Below are 15,899 nucleotides of genomic sequence, written 5' to 3' on the forward strand. Positions count from 1 at the left end.
CTCGGGATATTCCTCAAGGAGCATTGTTTGGTTTCCAAAACCATATGCCGAGATCACATACCATATAGTCAAGTACTGAAGCCATTCTTGGGGTTTTGAGAGTAATTTCTTTGATTGCAAATGGGCAGAGGAAGGATGAGGACAGAGGGTGGCAGCTAGAGAGATGCCATTGTATAAAGCAGTTTCCTTTTGTTCTTGGTTTGGCTTCTGCTGTCCTGGGGAGCAGAATGATTTGTGTTCCCTGCAGGGATCTCCAGAAGAGACAAAACATTCTGCAGCTACGAACTGCCCAGCACTTGCTGGGCCACCCTTTGCCCTCAGCTTCCTGCTGTAAAGCTCATTCTGTGCAAGTCAGCAGATTTCCTCTGCATTTACGTCATTGTAGTCAGATGAAAAATTGGCGCCTTAATTTGAATACAGTGGTGTGGAAAGCTTTAGTCTAATGTTTTCATTTAGCTGACCCTGATAGCAAGGTGTGTTGATCAAATCTGGTATTGCCAGAAAGCTTTTGTTACTCTCACAGACTGTGCTCTACACATGGACCAGCAGAAGAATTAAGGCCAAATCCTCCCTTTCCTTATCATGCAACAAGAACTGGAGAATATCACATGTGGGTAATGAGCTTTTTAAAGGAAGAATTCACTGCTCTTCTCTTCCACCAGGTGACCCTGTGTTCCAACACCGTGATGGAATTCTACCGGAGAATGCTGGTGGACCTGGAGGGTTTTGGCAGTGGAGTGGCATCACTGACCATTGCAGCCAGGTACCAGCACTTCCCTGGCCTCCCCCAGCACACTGCCTTGACCAGGGTTTGCTGGCTCAGCTCCCATGGAGAAGTGTTGTTTAATGGCCTCATGTTCTGCCCAGCTGCATGTGAGAACAGCAGTGCTTGGAAAGCAGCCTGTGGTGAAAAGCACCGCTGCTCACAGCCCAGCACGGTCCTGGGCCTTTTTCTAAAGGGACCAGGAATGATATAATTTCTTGGCCTGGTTTTTGGTGCTTGAGGTGCAACAAATTTTCCGAGGGCCTCCTCTCCTTCTTCCTGCAAGAGGTGGAGTTGTGCTGGCTTGCAACCACCCTGCATTGCTTTGGGACACACCAAGCAGCTGCTGAGAGTCAGGGTCTGCTTCTGTTCATGAGGGCACGTGACAGCGGGGAAGTGGCTCACAGCAAGAGTGGTGAGGGCAAGATCTTACGAGGGATAAACAGCCCTTGATGTGGCAGGCCAGCTCTCGTTTTTCTCCTTCCCTCTGCTTCCCATGTTGAAGCTTTAATGTTCTCAGACTTAAACCAAAACTTGTTCTTGCTGCAGCCAAATTCTATCTTGCTATGCCACTGTGAGCATCAGTTTATGACAAGAGGGATGCAGTTCCCTGGTGCTCTTCCCTCTCCCAGGCAGAGCCATCCAGTCAGTGCCTGGGCTGCAGTTTCGTTAAGCAGGTGCAACTGGGGACAGGCAGTGCATGGACCTGTGAAGGACTGAGAGAGCTGTAGGAACTGGGAGGGGGTGATCACCCACTCTGTAGGGCAGGTGGTGTGCCGAGCCCTCCAAGGCTGGGGCAAACAGCTGAGTTCTCAGGCAGGGCAACAGTGCCATGGGAGAGACGGGAGTCATTTCTACTGACACACTAGTTGTGTGTTCCTTGAGCCTTAGTGAGCACTGATCCTTTTTGGGAAGGCTCCCTCAGAGCTCATGGATCACTGGGACTGTTACAGGAGTCCTTGCAAGCCTTCTTGGGTAAAGGAGGGGCTGAGGCAGCTGTGGGACAAAGTGCTCTGCCTAGGGCACTTGGCAGCCTCTGGCTGCTGCCTCTCAGGGTTTGCCCCTCCTTGACAAGACATGTTTGAGTGGGAAGACTTTGAAGGCAATTGATCACTGTAGGGCTGTTAAATGTCTGTTTGACAGTGACAAATGTATTATGCTCCATTTCACAATCTTCGGGGGTAAACGTTCTCCGTTCCCTCAGTATCTCTGATTCTCTTGGGTCATCTCTGCCCAGATGTCTCGTTCCTGAGCTGCGAGTGTACCCCCACATGCTGCTGTACGATGAGTGCCGCCCGAAGGTGCCATATGAGAGGAAGTTCCTCGTTGTGAATGACACCGACCTTCCTGGCTGCTACGGGCTTGTTCCCCAGGTTTGGCATCGCATCCACCTCCTCGTCGCAAAGATGACTGAGGAGATTATTAGGGGGAAAAAGGGTTTGGATAAGACCTTGCTGGTTTCAGTCTTAAAGATCTGCTGAGAACAGGATCCTACATGAATGCAAACTTTAGGATGAAGTTTAACCTCCTGAAGAAACAGTTTATGTTCTAGTCTGCAGGGAGTTTTCTTGTGGGAGATCTTAGAGGGTTGTGAAAAGCTGCTGCCAGCCCAGACACCAATGCCTGTGCTGGCAGCCTCCTTGCAGGTGCCCTGAGAATGCTAAGGCTACAATTCTTGCATCTTCTTTGTGCCTTTTACCTTTGTCCTGGGGATTTTTAAAAATGTGTGTCAGTTGCTGTTATGGTGGATGTTAAGGAGTTTGTAAAGTTTCTTCAGAGGTCTCTCTGAAATTGCATTTGATTCTGTCCCTTCTAGAAACGCATGGAGGACACTCCTGTGTTCTACTCCAGCCCCCAGCCCTGTGGGATTGTCCAGCCTCACAGCATTGCAGAGATTCCAGTTGTACTCGAAGTCCAAACATTGGGCGAGCATCGCACCAGTGTTGTTATCGGCGTGTTCGGGGATGAGAGAAACCCACGGGTGAGTGCGAGGGGAGATGTGTGCCTTTGTGCAACTCGTCCTGCCAGGGTGCAAAGTGTACAGGGATTCTTCTGGGGAAAACAGGCACAGGCTGCTGTGGAGGCCAGAAGGGATTGGTGGTGTAAACAGCTCATGCCTTACAGCTGGTAATCTCAGTGTCTGACACAGAATGTAGTTCATCTAAGCTGGAATTGAGGGTCATTTTAATTGACTAACCTTTAAAATGCTATTAACTTTGGAAACATCTGTTTTAAAATGTCTTCTCCTCTCTCTGAGCACAAAAGAGGATGTGAAAGACTTCTGGGAACCTTGAGCTTCCTGTAAAAGAAGGGAAAGCTGGCAGTTGAAGAGTAGTTGCAAGGATTTAAACGTGTATTACTACATATGGAAATGATGATGCCAAATTCCCTGGATGACACCAAACATCTGAACCTGGGCCATTCTGGCACTGCATGTAAATCAGTCAACAGGAAGGACAGGCAGTGCCGGCTGTGCCAGGGAATCTGAAGTTTGACAAAACAGTTGCTTTCAGGCTGCTTACCTTAAAGAGGAGGGTTTCTCCCCACCACAGTAACCAGTTGTTTAACTGTAGCCTGCTCTTAACCAGAGATTTCTTGCAAAGCTTTTACCTTGGGATCAATAATTTGTAGCTTGAAAGTTTCTCTTACCTTAATCCTTTTTAATTTAGAGATGAGTATGTCATTTTTTATCCCCAAAAGCCCAGCATTTCAGCTGGAGAGTGGTAGCTGTCCCTAAAGAAATAACTTGAGAGGGGTTGAGCTGTTTAAGTTTTTTTTTAGGTTTCCGTGTTGTGGTTTGTTTTGGTTGTTAAAAAAATCTTTCTCACCTGCTTCCTGGAATAGAGTGTAGTATTACAGAGCACTGGACGGCTGGCAGACATCTACCCAGTTCCAAGGCTGATAGAGTTTGGCAGGATCCCAGCGCTACAGCCTAAATCACAAACTTTTACCCTCTTCAATGAAGGTCTTCTCTCTACAGACTTCAGGATAGAGACAGTAAGTATCTGGGGGGCTGTTTTCCAGGGAAATGGACTGGTCAGAAGCAGCCATGACTTGGTTTTTATATGCAACATTTCCGTATCACCCTGCGTGAGAGGAGGCAAGATACTCCAATATTCCATCTGAGCGAGGCAAGAAGAGCCTGGCTCTGGAGGTTTTATCTGGGGCACCCCTCAGTGAAATCAGGTGCAGAGATGTTGGAGCAGAAATTAGTCTGGATTGTGTTGACAAGTTCTCCCTTAATTTTAGGGAAGGTCTTTAGCTGTGTGTGTCACATTTTTGGAGCTCTGAGATCAGGAGAAAGCTGTGGTCCTGTGCTCCCCAGAGAGCATGGATTTCCCTGTGGTTTCCCTGTTCCATCTACGTTTGCTTTGTGCCAAACTGCTGTTAATACTAGAGAGCAGAGTGCGAGGTGTGTCCTCAGGCTGCTCGTGAGGAGGCAATTTTCACATCTCCTGTGGGTCATGCCAGTTGGGCTGTCCACACAAAGCCCCGTGTGGGGGTAGACACCCCACAGCCTGTGACCTCTGTGCCTGACGTGGTGCCCGAGTTCCCCAGCTAGCTCCTGAGCCCACGCCGAGAGTGGCTGCTCCCTGACCAACAATGGTCTGCACAGCAGTAGAGCAGGGCTTGCTCTCTACAGCACACAGATACATTGAAGCACCGAGGACAGAGGCAAAGACCAGAGAGGGAACTTTTGCGTGGAATCCCAGGCAATCCATTCCAAGCAGGGCTCAGGGACAAAAGACACACACTGCCTGTGCGGGGGACTTTTCTACAGGGGAGGTTCTAGGGGAGGGTACAAACTCTCAACCAAGAGGGGGAAGACTGGGGAGGAGCACGAGGCAGGGTTTCCAGTACTTTAAGCAGTGAGGAAACATAGCGGGAGGGAGCAATTTAAACAAACCAATGGGGCTTCCAAGATTAGGGGATTTCTGCAGGGGATTTCCAAGCAGGGGGTTGGCACAAGCAGAGATTGACAGCTTGGCAGGGGGAAGGGGCAAAGAATATTCCACAAGAGGCAGGTACAATGTGGGATTGACAATTCAGGAGCAGGAGGCACAGAGAACATTCTATAAGAAAGGGTAGGTCTTAGGGAAGATTGACACCTGGGTAGGAGCCTACAACATAGGGGAAATAGGAGCAAACCATTTAAGAAAAAACACACCTTTGGGGAGCAGCTGCTGAGAAAGGCTGCTTAATATGTGGAGGCTGCATAGGGCAGAAGGAGCTGGTGTTGCTCCCCTGGCATGGGGAGCAGGGCTGGTGCAGCCAGGAAGGGCTTGTAGACTGGGGCTGGGGCTGGGTTGGGATGTCTGCTTGGAGGGGGAGACCTTTGAGAGGCTGGAGGTTTGTTCTTCTTCATGCTGGGTGCGTTGAACTTGTGGAGCTGGATACAACCTGATACTGTGGACTTCAGTCCGTGGATAAAGCATCAGAGGTGTGGGAGAGTCCAGGCTCAGCCTCCTGAGCCAAGGAAGAGGGGCGTGAACTTTTCCTCTTGCTGCTTTTCCAGCTGTTTGGGGGATAAATGCAACCTTAAAGTGAGGGATTTTTCCAGGACAGCTTTCTCTAACTCCACAATGAAATTCTGCTTTCAGCCTCTGCAGGGAGCAATGCACCTTGGCTAGCTGGGCCTGGCATGTAAAGGATGGGTTTCACATGCTCGTACCAGGGCTGGACCTGCAGAGCTGTGTTTGTGCAGCTGTGCTGCTGCAAGGCCTTTCCCCCTCCCCGGGGCTCTCTTGCCCAATCCATGAAGTCCATGAGAAAGCAGATGACAAGAGTTCTTGGGAAGAGTGGGCCATGCCCACCCATGACATGTCATTCAGTTTTCTTCTGCTTCCTGCTTTCCTGCTCGGCTGTAACCATTCAGAGGTGACTTTTCCAAAGCAGAGGGCACTGGGGCACCTCTCTACAGCTGATGATCAGTGGGAAGTGAGGGCTTCAGTCCTTTAGGGGATGTTGAGAAGCACTGATGGCCCCTCGGGAAAGAATAGTCTGGTGTTGGGGTATTGCTCAGCTGGCTTTGCAGGCTTATTCTTCAGGCTCTCAGCAGTGTCCTCCAGCTGTGTGGTTTCTGGAATGGCTTTTGAGCAGTCCTGGCTCCCTCGGGCCTTAAGCCTTTGTAAGAAGCCAGGAGAGAGAAAGCAGCTTTCCTTGACACATACTCCAGAGAAAGACTGGGAAAGGAACACTCTCCTGAGGATAAGTGTCCTTTGGGTCGAGTAAAACTGGCTTAATTAGGTGAGTCCATTAAAGGAGAGGAAAATACAGGTTGTATAAGCTCTGCTGTTGCCTGATACTGCTGCTTAAATTTAGGGAAATTGAGCCTTTACGATTTTTATCCTCCCCTCTTTAGTCTTTCCTTTTCTTATATAGCACAAGACAGCAGGCTGTATGGTTTCCATCCTACATGCATATTATGCTTGTCTTACAGGTTTGCAAACCCCACTGCTACATTATTGAACCCAGACAAGGAGTGATTCCCGCTAGGGGCAAGACTCCTGTGACTATCACAGCAACCCTGGATGACATTGGGATTTTTGCTGACACTATTCAGCTGTTCATTGAGAACAGCCTTTGGACTGGATTTGTGTTGGTGGCTGTGGGCACTGGCACCACAATTATGATAGACAAACCATTCGCCCCAGAGCTCAGCTTGGGAGACCAATTCAGGTAGGAGATCGCCCCAGCTCTCCTTCTGTCTCAACAAGGAGCAGTTTTGCTGTAGTTCTTCAAGAAAAAATCTTCTTCAGTGTTCAAAGCCCTGACTCCTTCCCTGAAGGCAGAGATTCCTTTAGAAACCTGTGATGGCCACTTGAGAGTTGTTAGATACCCTCAAAAGCCACTGAAAGGGAAACCAGTTGCTAAATGGCCACTGAATTGTCTTGATTCCTAACACATTTATGTCCTGACTTGATCAAGGAATGCTCTCGCAGGCTTCCTCAGAACATGAGGTTCCCAAAATGGCGGCCGGATGAGGCGGTCCCTCGGTGTGGCTGAGGGACTGAGGGAAGATGGCATCACACCCTTCCCTTCCAAAATGGTGCCTCCCAGGCAAGCAGGGGCCCCGGGAGCAAAGAGACAGGAGGGTGACAACCCCCACCAGGAAGGCAGGAGCCCACAGAGCACTTCCAGAGGCAGATGGAAACTTGCTGGTTTGTGTGGGCTCAGCAGCGCCGCTGCCGCCACTTGCTCCTGCTGTTCGTGGGCTCTGCTGCTGCCCTGCTCTGCCCAGCACCTCGCTCGGCACAGATTGCAAAGTTCACTTTGAAACAGTTTCTAATTGCAAATGGCTACAAGTGCAAAAGTTTCTACAAATGGCTACCAGTCAAAACCAAAGGTGCTGCGAACAGGAGAGGCCCTGCTCCCCTGCTTTCCTGTCCTGGAGCTGGCAGACGATTTTTACCAGCTTGCTGGGATCATCCAGAAAGTGCCTCCGAGCTGGCTTTTAGAAATGCCTGCAATCATACCCCCACACACAAGGTCCCAAAGTGCAGGATCTCAAAGATTGAGCAAAACTTTTGGGCACAGATAGATACAAAATACTGGAACAGTATGAATCACCCCAGAACAAACAGTTTGCAGGAAAACACCAAGTCCCGTTAGCCCGGGCAGGAAAATGCTGCATTACCATTATAAGCATGTTTCTCTTTGCAATAATGACATCAGAAGGGCAGCTTATCAGACACTGTTTCTGATCCACATTAAGAGTTGGAAATTAAGACATTGTCCAAGCTATTACCACCTCAGATTGCTCATTGGGAGCAAGCTGATGACCAGGGAAATAGCTACTCCCATACTATTCTGCATCGTCTATTCTAGGCTCCTTCCCTGTATTCGTTGGTTCAAAGTAACAAACAGGGGCCACCATTTCCAACGGCTCTCCTGGAGTGTGGAACGTCACAGCCCATCTGAGGAGGAGGGCCAGAGAGTCTCAGCCCTCAGTAGCCCCAAGGCCGAAGATGATTGCCAGTGCCCCAAAAGTACCAACACCGTGTTTGGGCTGGAGCCACCGTCGATGGAGCTGCAGCCAGGCGAGTCTGTGGACATGGTGCTGCGAGGCTTCTCCCGCATCACACAGGTGAGGTTCCCACCAAGGGCTGAGCCTGGGGAACCATCAGATCCCCTCCCCTGCGCTTGTTCCACAGTGCCTTGACATTTGCCTGGGAAAATGACATGGGGCCTTCCAGAAACTGGTTTAAGGTCACACGTTTCTGTGGCAGCACCAATTGCTTTCCTTGCTGGCCACCATCAGACCAGCTAAGGCTTTATTGTAATTCCACAGCTACCAAAACCCAGTGCTGTTCCCAAAGTAGGGGCGGAAGGAAATACTGCTCTTTAGGGGCAAAAAGTGTTCCATGCTTAGGCAGCAAAGAAGGGCAGAGAAATAAGTTACACTTAGACTAGGAGCCCAAAAAGAAAGTGAATTAAACAAGTGCCAAGTGATTTATCTGGGGTAAGCACGGAGTAAAACACAAGCCATGTGAAGGGAGGGAGTTTCTCACAAGTGCCTTTTGTGGTTATTGGGGTGCTGTGTTACAGACAACTGAGTGTAGAATAAATAAGCTGCATCACAGGAAGAAAAGGGGGCAGTGACTGTAACTCTGAGGCAAGAATAGGGCTTGTGGTGGGAGGTGGGTGCTGAGCCAATGCAGGGCATTTGCTGGATGCCCTGCCACCACCCACCGGTGACAAGTGGCTCTTGCATGCAGGAGGTGCACGATTATGCAATGTGTGAAGCTGCCATTGGATCAGCCAGCAGGAGAGAGAAGATAATAGAAACAACTATTACCTGCAAGTTTGTTGACCCTTCTATAGAATTATCAGCCAGACAATTCTCTTTCCGGGTGGAGAAGGTAAGTCTCTGGATTGCATCCTGACATTTCACAGCATGGCTGAGGGTGGTGTGTGCTTGTGTTAAAGCCCCTCTTTAGCCTTCCTGAGGCACTTTGTGAAGTGAGTGAAGGTGCTTGTAGAGATGAGACTGGTATTTAACATCCCCAACATAAAATTGCAGTTACAGCTGCACTGCCAAGGGGGATCGTGGCCACTTCCAGAGAAAGGCCAGTTTCTCTGCTCACTGTAAAGGGAGGTTTATGAGGATCCTCCAGGGCACGATGATGTCTGTACACCGATGCTGTAGGGAAGTTGGGAAAAATGGAGATTCCTGTGAATTCCTCAGGCTGACAAGGAAAAAAACCCATCATCTCCTGTGTCTCTTTGCCTTTCTTTGCTGTTGGCATAGGTGCTTTATGGTATAGCTATATGGTATAGATCTGTGCATTTCCTGAAGCCTCACCTGTTTCAAAGGACCTCCAGACATCCTGCAGCTGCAGTGATGATAACACTGAGGCAGAGCAGGTGCCATTTAGTCTCTAGATTCTAACTCCAGCATCATCTTTCCCTCTTCTGCAAGTTGTCTGAAAAAGAGAAGTTGTTTTGTGATTTGGTTTCTGTAGTTTCAGGCCTCTCCTCTGGTTCCCAGGCTTCCACTGAAGTACAGAATCCCTGGAAAAGGCAGTTCAGATGTAACTAGAAGCTCTTCAGCGCTCCCTAATCCTGTCTGGGTTCTGCTTGATGTCACACACACAAACTGATTTATTGCATCCTATGGCACAGCACCTGCCTGGTACCAGTACATCCAGAGCTAGTTTCCCAAACTCTCTGGTTTCTCTATACCATGCAGCAGGCCCAGCACAATGCATAGAGAGGAAGGAGGAGCCTAGGCTGATCAGAGCTTTGAGACCAGACACTGTATCCCTGTAGCAAGGGCTGCAGGACACATGTTGCAGACAAACTGCTTTTATGAGGCTGCTAGAGCCAAGAAAGTTGTAAGAAATGTCTGTGTGTGAGTGAAGACCATCTAGTGCTGTTCTGCCCAATAGGGGGACAAAACTGGAGACAAATGGTCTGGATTCACTTTCTGCTTTAGATCTTGTTCAAGCAGCCGCCTCCTCTCAGGGGCCTATTCCCTCATCCCTACGTGAGAGTGTTTCCCTGTCCCTAGAGCATCCTGTGGGTTTCTAAACATGAAAAGCATCTGCTATAAAGAAAAATTTCCAGGAAAGATAGAAACAAATAGGAAGGGTAAATAGAGATGTACGCATTTCTGGGGCTGAAAAATGTGAGATGCAGCAGAAGCAGAAGGAGGTCTGTGGCTAGTTGAGGTTGTTTTTCCTTGTCTCCTGTTCCTATAGAAACCCAGTGATGTCCTGGCTCTGCAGTACAAGCCTTTGGCTTTAAAAAACACCTGCTCCCTGCCACTCAACCTTACATTGGACTTGAAGCAGCCCTTTCTGGTCTGTGATGTGGACCAGCAGCCCCTCCCAGATGGCCAGGTGAGCAGCCCTGGACTCCTCCAGTGGGGTCTGAAGAGGAGCAATGTGGTGGAGCCTTTCTGTGGGAAGGTTCTTGAGTCAAGAAATTTATTCTGTAGCATCAGTAGTGGGCTGGCCTGAGCTGCAGCAGCAAAGCTGCTGAAGGAATCAAAATCTTATCTGAATTGAGAAGATCCATCCTGGCTTTAAGGCATAAGGAAAAGGAGCAGGCAACTAGGTCTGGGCCAGCCATGCAGTAAAGGTGTCTCCCAGAAAGCATCCCAGCTCTCCAGCAGCCACCCCCTTGTATTGCTGCTGAGCACAGGAACAAGGGCCTGAGGGAATCCTGGACTAGACTGTGGTGCCTGCAGTCAGACCCTTGCTGTGAAGAAATGAACCGAGGAGCCCATGCTGGGGTCACACTTCAAGCATTTACTGTTTCAAGCTGTCAGACCTTGGGACATCATCCCACAGGTGATTAATTACTGTTCATCTCCTTGCAGCCTGTGACACTCGATGTAGGGCAGACCTGTCATCTCTACATCGCATTTGACCCATCTTATGAACTGGATTTTAATAGCTGGAGGGACAAGAAGGTTCTGAAGATAAACATGGCCAACGGCCATCCTTATGTGGAGCATATCAGCCTTCAGGGAGAAGTCCACTTCCCCAATCTCCAAATCCATCCCAGCAGCCTGGAGTTTGGCTGCATCCTGGCTGGCACTGAAGAAGTGCGTTCTCTGCAGATGACCAACTGCAGCTCACTGCCTGTCCAGTACCACTGGTCATTCCCTTCGGACCACCAGGTGAACAGGTTGAGGTATGTGCACCTTTGCCCTCTCCTTGAAGCTCTCCTTCCTGGTGTCTTGTTTGTACTTTGCAAAGAACAAAGCTTTTTGCCTAGGACCCGCCAGACTGCTTCTGACTTTTCCCTGTGCAAATAACACTGACCAGCCCCGTGGTCAAGCTGGATTCTCAAGGAATAGGTTTTCCACCAATTTTGTGAAGGAAAGCTGGGGTAAAAGCTGCTTTCTCAGACCTCTGCAGCCTGAGGCAATGTCCACCTTGATGAATGGCTCCTAGTCCCAGCTCTCAGAGTGCTGCTGGAGGCCCTTTTGGTCCCTCTGCTTTGAGATGGGTCCTCTCTGCAGGAGCTGCTCTCTGCTTGTTGCATTCCTCCCTTGCATTGTGCTGGAGGATGCCCAGAAAGTCCCAACACCAGAGAAAGGGCTACTTAGTACCTGGGCTGGTGGTGAACACCTTGTTCACCTTCCCTTTCCTTCTTTTCTTACACAACTCCTTTAGTGCCAGGACAGTTTCTTTCTCAAGGCTCAGCTTTCAGTGGATACCTTGGATTCTTCACTCCCTTTTCTTGTGACGCTTGTTACTCATTTTGACTTTTCCCCACTGGAACATGTCTCTTATGGGTTCTGTACTGCTTGACAACAGGACTTGTTCATCACATCATCTCCTATCCCTGCCTCCCAGAAAGTTTCTACTTCAGAGTGAAAAATGTCATTGTTGGGCACCATCGTCCTGGGAAGTTGCCTCAAACCATTCATTAAAACTAAAGACAGTGGAACAGGTGATTAGACATCTCTTGGGGGTTATTATGAGAGAGCCACTCATCCAGAAGTGAAACCCAGCCTTAGATAACAAGCTACAAAGCTAAAGACTGATTCTTTGGGGAGCAGGTCATTATAGGCACTGAATTCCTGTCTGGGAATGGAGCATCCAGGTTGTGTTTGACTGTTGGGAGCACTTGCAGCTCAGCAGAGTGACAGGCAGGCATGGCTCTACTGTGTCCCTCACGTGGCACTAGAAATACAAGCAGAGTTACCCTGAGCACCTGCATGGGGAATGTGACCTGAGTCACCTGGGAGTGTTGGAAAATGTCAACCAATCTCCGAAGACTGTCAGGGAAACATTCCTGATAAATACCTGGTAGAGCTGCAGAGTTTCTAGCGTTGGGCACTGGGAGGGCTGTGCTGGCTCATCACTGGCCGGGTGTGCCCCTTGGTGACTCAAATCTCACCTTTTTGCTTGCCTTCTCTGTCTTTTCCTCTCCCACTGTGCTTTTTGCATCCCCACAAGGTTTTAATCCCTGTCCTCTGTAGTCCCTCGATGCAAGCAGTTGCAGCTGCCTGCACCAGTGCTACTTCAGTGCCATCATCGCTGGGCTGCCTTTAGAACAGACCTGCTCCAGCCTGGATTAAGAAGGGCTGGATCAAACCATTTCTCAGTTCAAGGCACCAGCACCCACCCAGCAGCTGCATCCTGACCAGGAGCTACTCGTGCAGGTGTCCCTTCCTCCCACAGCAGGTCCCTGTTCATAGTTATGTTATTTTCCAGGTATGAGCATTACCCAACTAAGTTCAAACCCCAGCCACCAAAGGAGAAGAGAACGAGTTTGGATGACTCGGCGTTTCAAATGAGACGCTTCAAGATTAGAAATGGGGAGGACCCAGCCACAGCCCTGAGAGAATCGTGGGATCCTGCCCAGTCTTTAGGAGCAGAGGTAGATTTTCTTGTACACTACTGCTTGTGTTGCCTCCCCACCTTACCACCAACAAGCAATGCTCTTGCTGACCTCCCTTTTTGCTGCCCTGCTGTCCTGTGCCTTGAGAATGGGCTGGGCAGCAGAGCCAGTGGTTGGACATGAGGTGTGTGGGAGGGAGAAATAGGAGAGTTTTCCTTGGAGAAGACTGCTGAGATCCTGCAGACCTGTGCTGAGTGTGGGATTTTTTTGCCATGTTTTCTTCACAATGTAAGATGAGGCTTTTATCTGCATCATGATGACAAGACCTCCAGCTTCCTTCCCAGAGCAAGCTGTGATGAGTCCTGATCTCCATGTAGCCTCTTCCCAACCCAGCCAGACCACCTGTTTCCAGGTGTCTGCTTTCACCTGACAGCTGGTATTGCAGTGGTGGCCCTGAAGCTGTCTTACAAACGGAGACTTTGCAAAGTGGCTGTCTCTTCCTCCTAGCATAGAAAATGGCTTGTTTTTCAGGTGCCGCCACATACTTGTGAAAAGTATTACGTCCCACTAGGTTTGGGGGGATTCAGGTTATCCGCGGATGTACCACAGAGTCCCCTCGAAGTGGAGAAGGTAAGAGGGAATCTCTCTCTTCCACATTTTCAGTGTGGCAAGCAGGGCTGTAGCTCCCAGTCCCATTGGTGGCCCTCAGCATTGCACACAGAGGGGCCTCACATCCCTCCAGACCCATCACAAAGCGCTGCTGAAACAACTGGTTGTTGGAAAGGCTGTGCAGGACATGTAGGGCTGCCCAAGGATGCTGTGCAGCACCTATGGAGGGCATTGCTCCCCCTGGACCTCATCAGGTGGTCCATAGGAAATTTTTGCAGGAGCTTTTGCTGTAGCACCTTGAGAATGCAGCATATATGTCAGAGAGCGAGGGGAAAAGCCTCAGGAGTCAGATGATCTGGGCTGGAGTCCTTCGCTGACATCCCTGAGCTCCAAGAGCTCTCACTTTGAGTCTCTTCCTTTTCTAAAAGCAGTAAGAAATGCTTTCTAAAGGCAAGCTGGGCATCCGAGAGAGTTTCTACTGCCAGGAGACATCCCAGTTCATTTGAATGTACTGGATTAATGAATGCATTGATCTGTGAGTGTGGAAGAAGATTTTCCCCATGGTCCCTCCATTGGTCAGTGGCATGGATGCAGGATGACATCAGGGTGATTCTGGCTGTGTTTGAGGAATAGGCCCCTCTGGCTATAGCTGCAGTTTGCTCCAAGATGCTCTTCTGCATCCATTTCCACACTCAACCTCTCAATCTCTCCTGTCCTCCAGATTTTCAGTATCCTGCCACAGTCGGGCGTGCTGCAGCCAGGAGAGAGACAGCAAGTCTCCTTCACCTTCTCTGGCCACCCCAACACCACTGCTAGTGTCACAGCACTGTGCCACGTGGAGGGAGGCCCCACCTACGAGGTGGAGCTGACTGGGGAGGCCTCACACCTCAGCTACTCCCTAAGCCAGCGGGAGATCAACTGCGGCTTTCAGGTACCACACATGTGCCCTGGCACAGCTCCCTGCCTTGGAACCACGGCCAGCGGGTTCCTGCCCACCTCAGTCCAGGGCTTTCTTCCCTTCCAGCCCCTTTGTTGGCTCTGGGGCTTGGAAGTACAACCTTTGAGGGACACATCCGGCACCCAAGCTGGTTTAATATGGCCATCTCCAAGCCTCTCTAAGATGTTGGGAATGCCTCTTTTTCAGGGTACCTAACACTGCCTCTTGCAGCAAGCGGGGTCCCAGTGGGGATCCTCTGAGGGGCATGTCCCTGCGACATCCCTTTACTGATCCACTCCTAAAGCCTGACCTCCAAGGAAATGCTCTTGTCTAAAGCTCTTGCTTGATCCACACATTAATTAAGGGAAGAAGTTATGCTTTCAGTCACTATAGTTGGAGAGACTGTCTCAGAATAATCCTCACTTCACTCTTTTTCAGTTGAAAACCCCCAGATATTTCCAGCTGCTGGCTCTGTCTGTGTTGCCCTGTGACTCCCTTGTTGTGTGTATGTTGCTTGCCAATACTTAAATGCAGGTGCCTTTTCTTCTGAGACGCCTCAGTGTTGTCTCTGCTTCTCCTGGCTGTTGGTGACCCCTCAGAGTGCAGAGGGCCTGTGTCCCCTGGTTCATTTATTACTGGCCCTCACATGGTTGTTAGCACACCTCTGTGTGCTGCCAGAGCTCCTTGGTCCTGTGCAGGTGCCCTGTGCCTGGGGGTTCCTTAGGTTCCCAGGTGCCCGTATCTGCTCCCTGGTCCCTGCTCCCATGATGGGTGTGCTTTCAACCCCGGGAGAGAGGAAGGAGACTCCCAGCAGCAGGCCTGGGTCTGTAACTTCCCGCTCCTATGCCTTCTCTCCAGATGTTTAATAACCTTCATCACAGCACAGTCACCCTGGCGAACACTGGCAAGATTGAATTCAACTGGGTGCTAAACCTTAGCATTGCAGAGCAACATCTGCCTGGCGTGTTTGTGGTCAACCCCACCATTGTAAGTAGCACAAGCGACTGACCCCAGCCCTGTGTCAGGTGGCCCAGGAGAGTGTTAAAGGGAAAAAAAAAGGGAAGGAGGGAAGGGGGGGGAAAAGTCAGAGGGGAAAACCCCAAACCCAGCCATTAGAGAGAGAGGGCTGTAAGTAATTTCTGCTGGGGGCAGAGAAGCAAGTGTTCTCCTGATAGACTCCCTCGTGGCCTTGGCTGGTGGGTGGGTGGCTCTGCTGTCACAGGGCAGACACCAGTGGGAGGCACAAGTGTGCTGGTCACTTGAAGCAGTGCGCTTCACTGGGTTCCTCTGAGAAAGGCCTGTGCTTTTGGAGCCCAGAGCATGCTTGCTAAAAACAAAAACTGGCTGAGAAAACAGGCAAAGGATGGGTCTTGGCATGGAAATCTGAGGGAAGGTTTCTTGGGTCTTGAAGGCAGTCCAAGGACAAAGACAAAACTGGGTTGAGGGCACAGGGTTAAATATGGGATGAAAGAGGTGGGTCTGAGGGTCAAGGTCCAATGGGGACAGGCAGAAGTGGTGCAGAGGAGGGGCAGCCAACCAGGGGAAACAATAGGATAAGAGAGGTGGAGCAATATGGCAAAACATAGCCAATGTTCATCAAGGAAATGAAGAACATTCCAGAAAGGGTACATACAAGGTGAACAAGGGCAGAACAGGGATGGAACAACTGTACCAACCAATAGAACTGAAGACATTAACATGTGCCTGCAAAGGCCAATGGGAGGGAGGCACTTTCCAGCCCAACCTTGAGGGGCGTTTCTCCTTGCCTGCTTCTGCTTCTCCTGGTCT

At 50.0% G+C, this 15,899-nt stretch overlaps 1 protein-coding gene across 1 annotated transcript in view; it reads left to right on the plus strand.

The window, feature by feature from the left end:
• Nucleotides 1–15,899, plus strand: part of LOC148222330 (axonemal central pair apparatus protein HYDIN-like) — a 69,718-nt gene that overhangs the window by 22,764 nt on the left and 31,055 nt on the right. Inside the window, exons 14-25 of the mRNA XM_088172246.1 lie at nucleotides 663–763; nucleotides 2,001–2,136; nucleotides 2,580–2,744; nucleotides 6,204–6,442; nucleotides 7,676–7,850; nucleotides 8,482–8,625; nucleotides 9,967–10,107; nucleotides 10,590–10,906; nucleotides 12,439–12,604; nucleotides 13,097–13,195; nucleotides 13,896–14,105; nucleotides 14,970–15,098. Of these exons, the coding sequence (XP_088028372.1) occupies nucleotides 663–763; nucleotides 2,001–2,136; nucleotides 2,580–2,744; nucleotides 6,204–6,442; nucleotides 7,676–7,850; nucleotides 8,482–8,625; nucleotides 9,967–10,107; nucleotides 10,590–10,906; nucleotides 12,439–12,604; nucleotides 13,097–13,195; nucleotides 13,896–14,105; nucleotides 14,970–15,098 (2,022 nt within the window). The remainder of the gene's footprint in view (nucleotides 1–662; nucleotides 764–2,000; nucleotides 2,137–2,579; nucleotides 2,745–6,203; nucleotides 6,443–7,675; nucleotides 7,851–8,481; nucleotides 8,626–9,966; nucleotides 10,108–10,589; nucleotides 10,907–12,438; nucleotides 12,605–13,096; nucleotides 13,196–13,895; nucleotides 14,106–14,969; nucleotides 15,099–15,899) is intronic.

This window comes from Sturnus vulgaris, chromosome 12 (assembly GCF_052056855.1).
Source record: "Sturnus vulgaris isolate bStuVul1 chromosome 12, bStuVul1.hap1, whole genome shotgun sequence".
Classification (NCBI taxonomy): Eukaryota; Metazoa; Chordata; class Aves; order Passeriformes; family Sturnidae; genus Sturnus; species Sturnus vulgaris.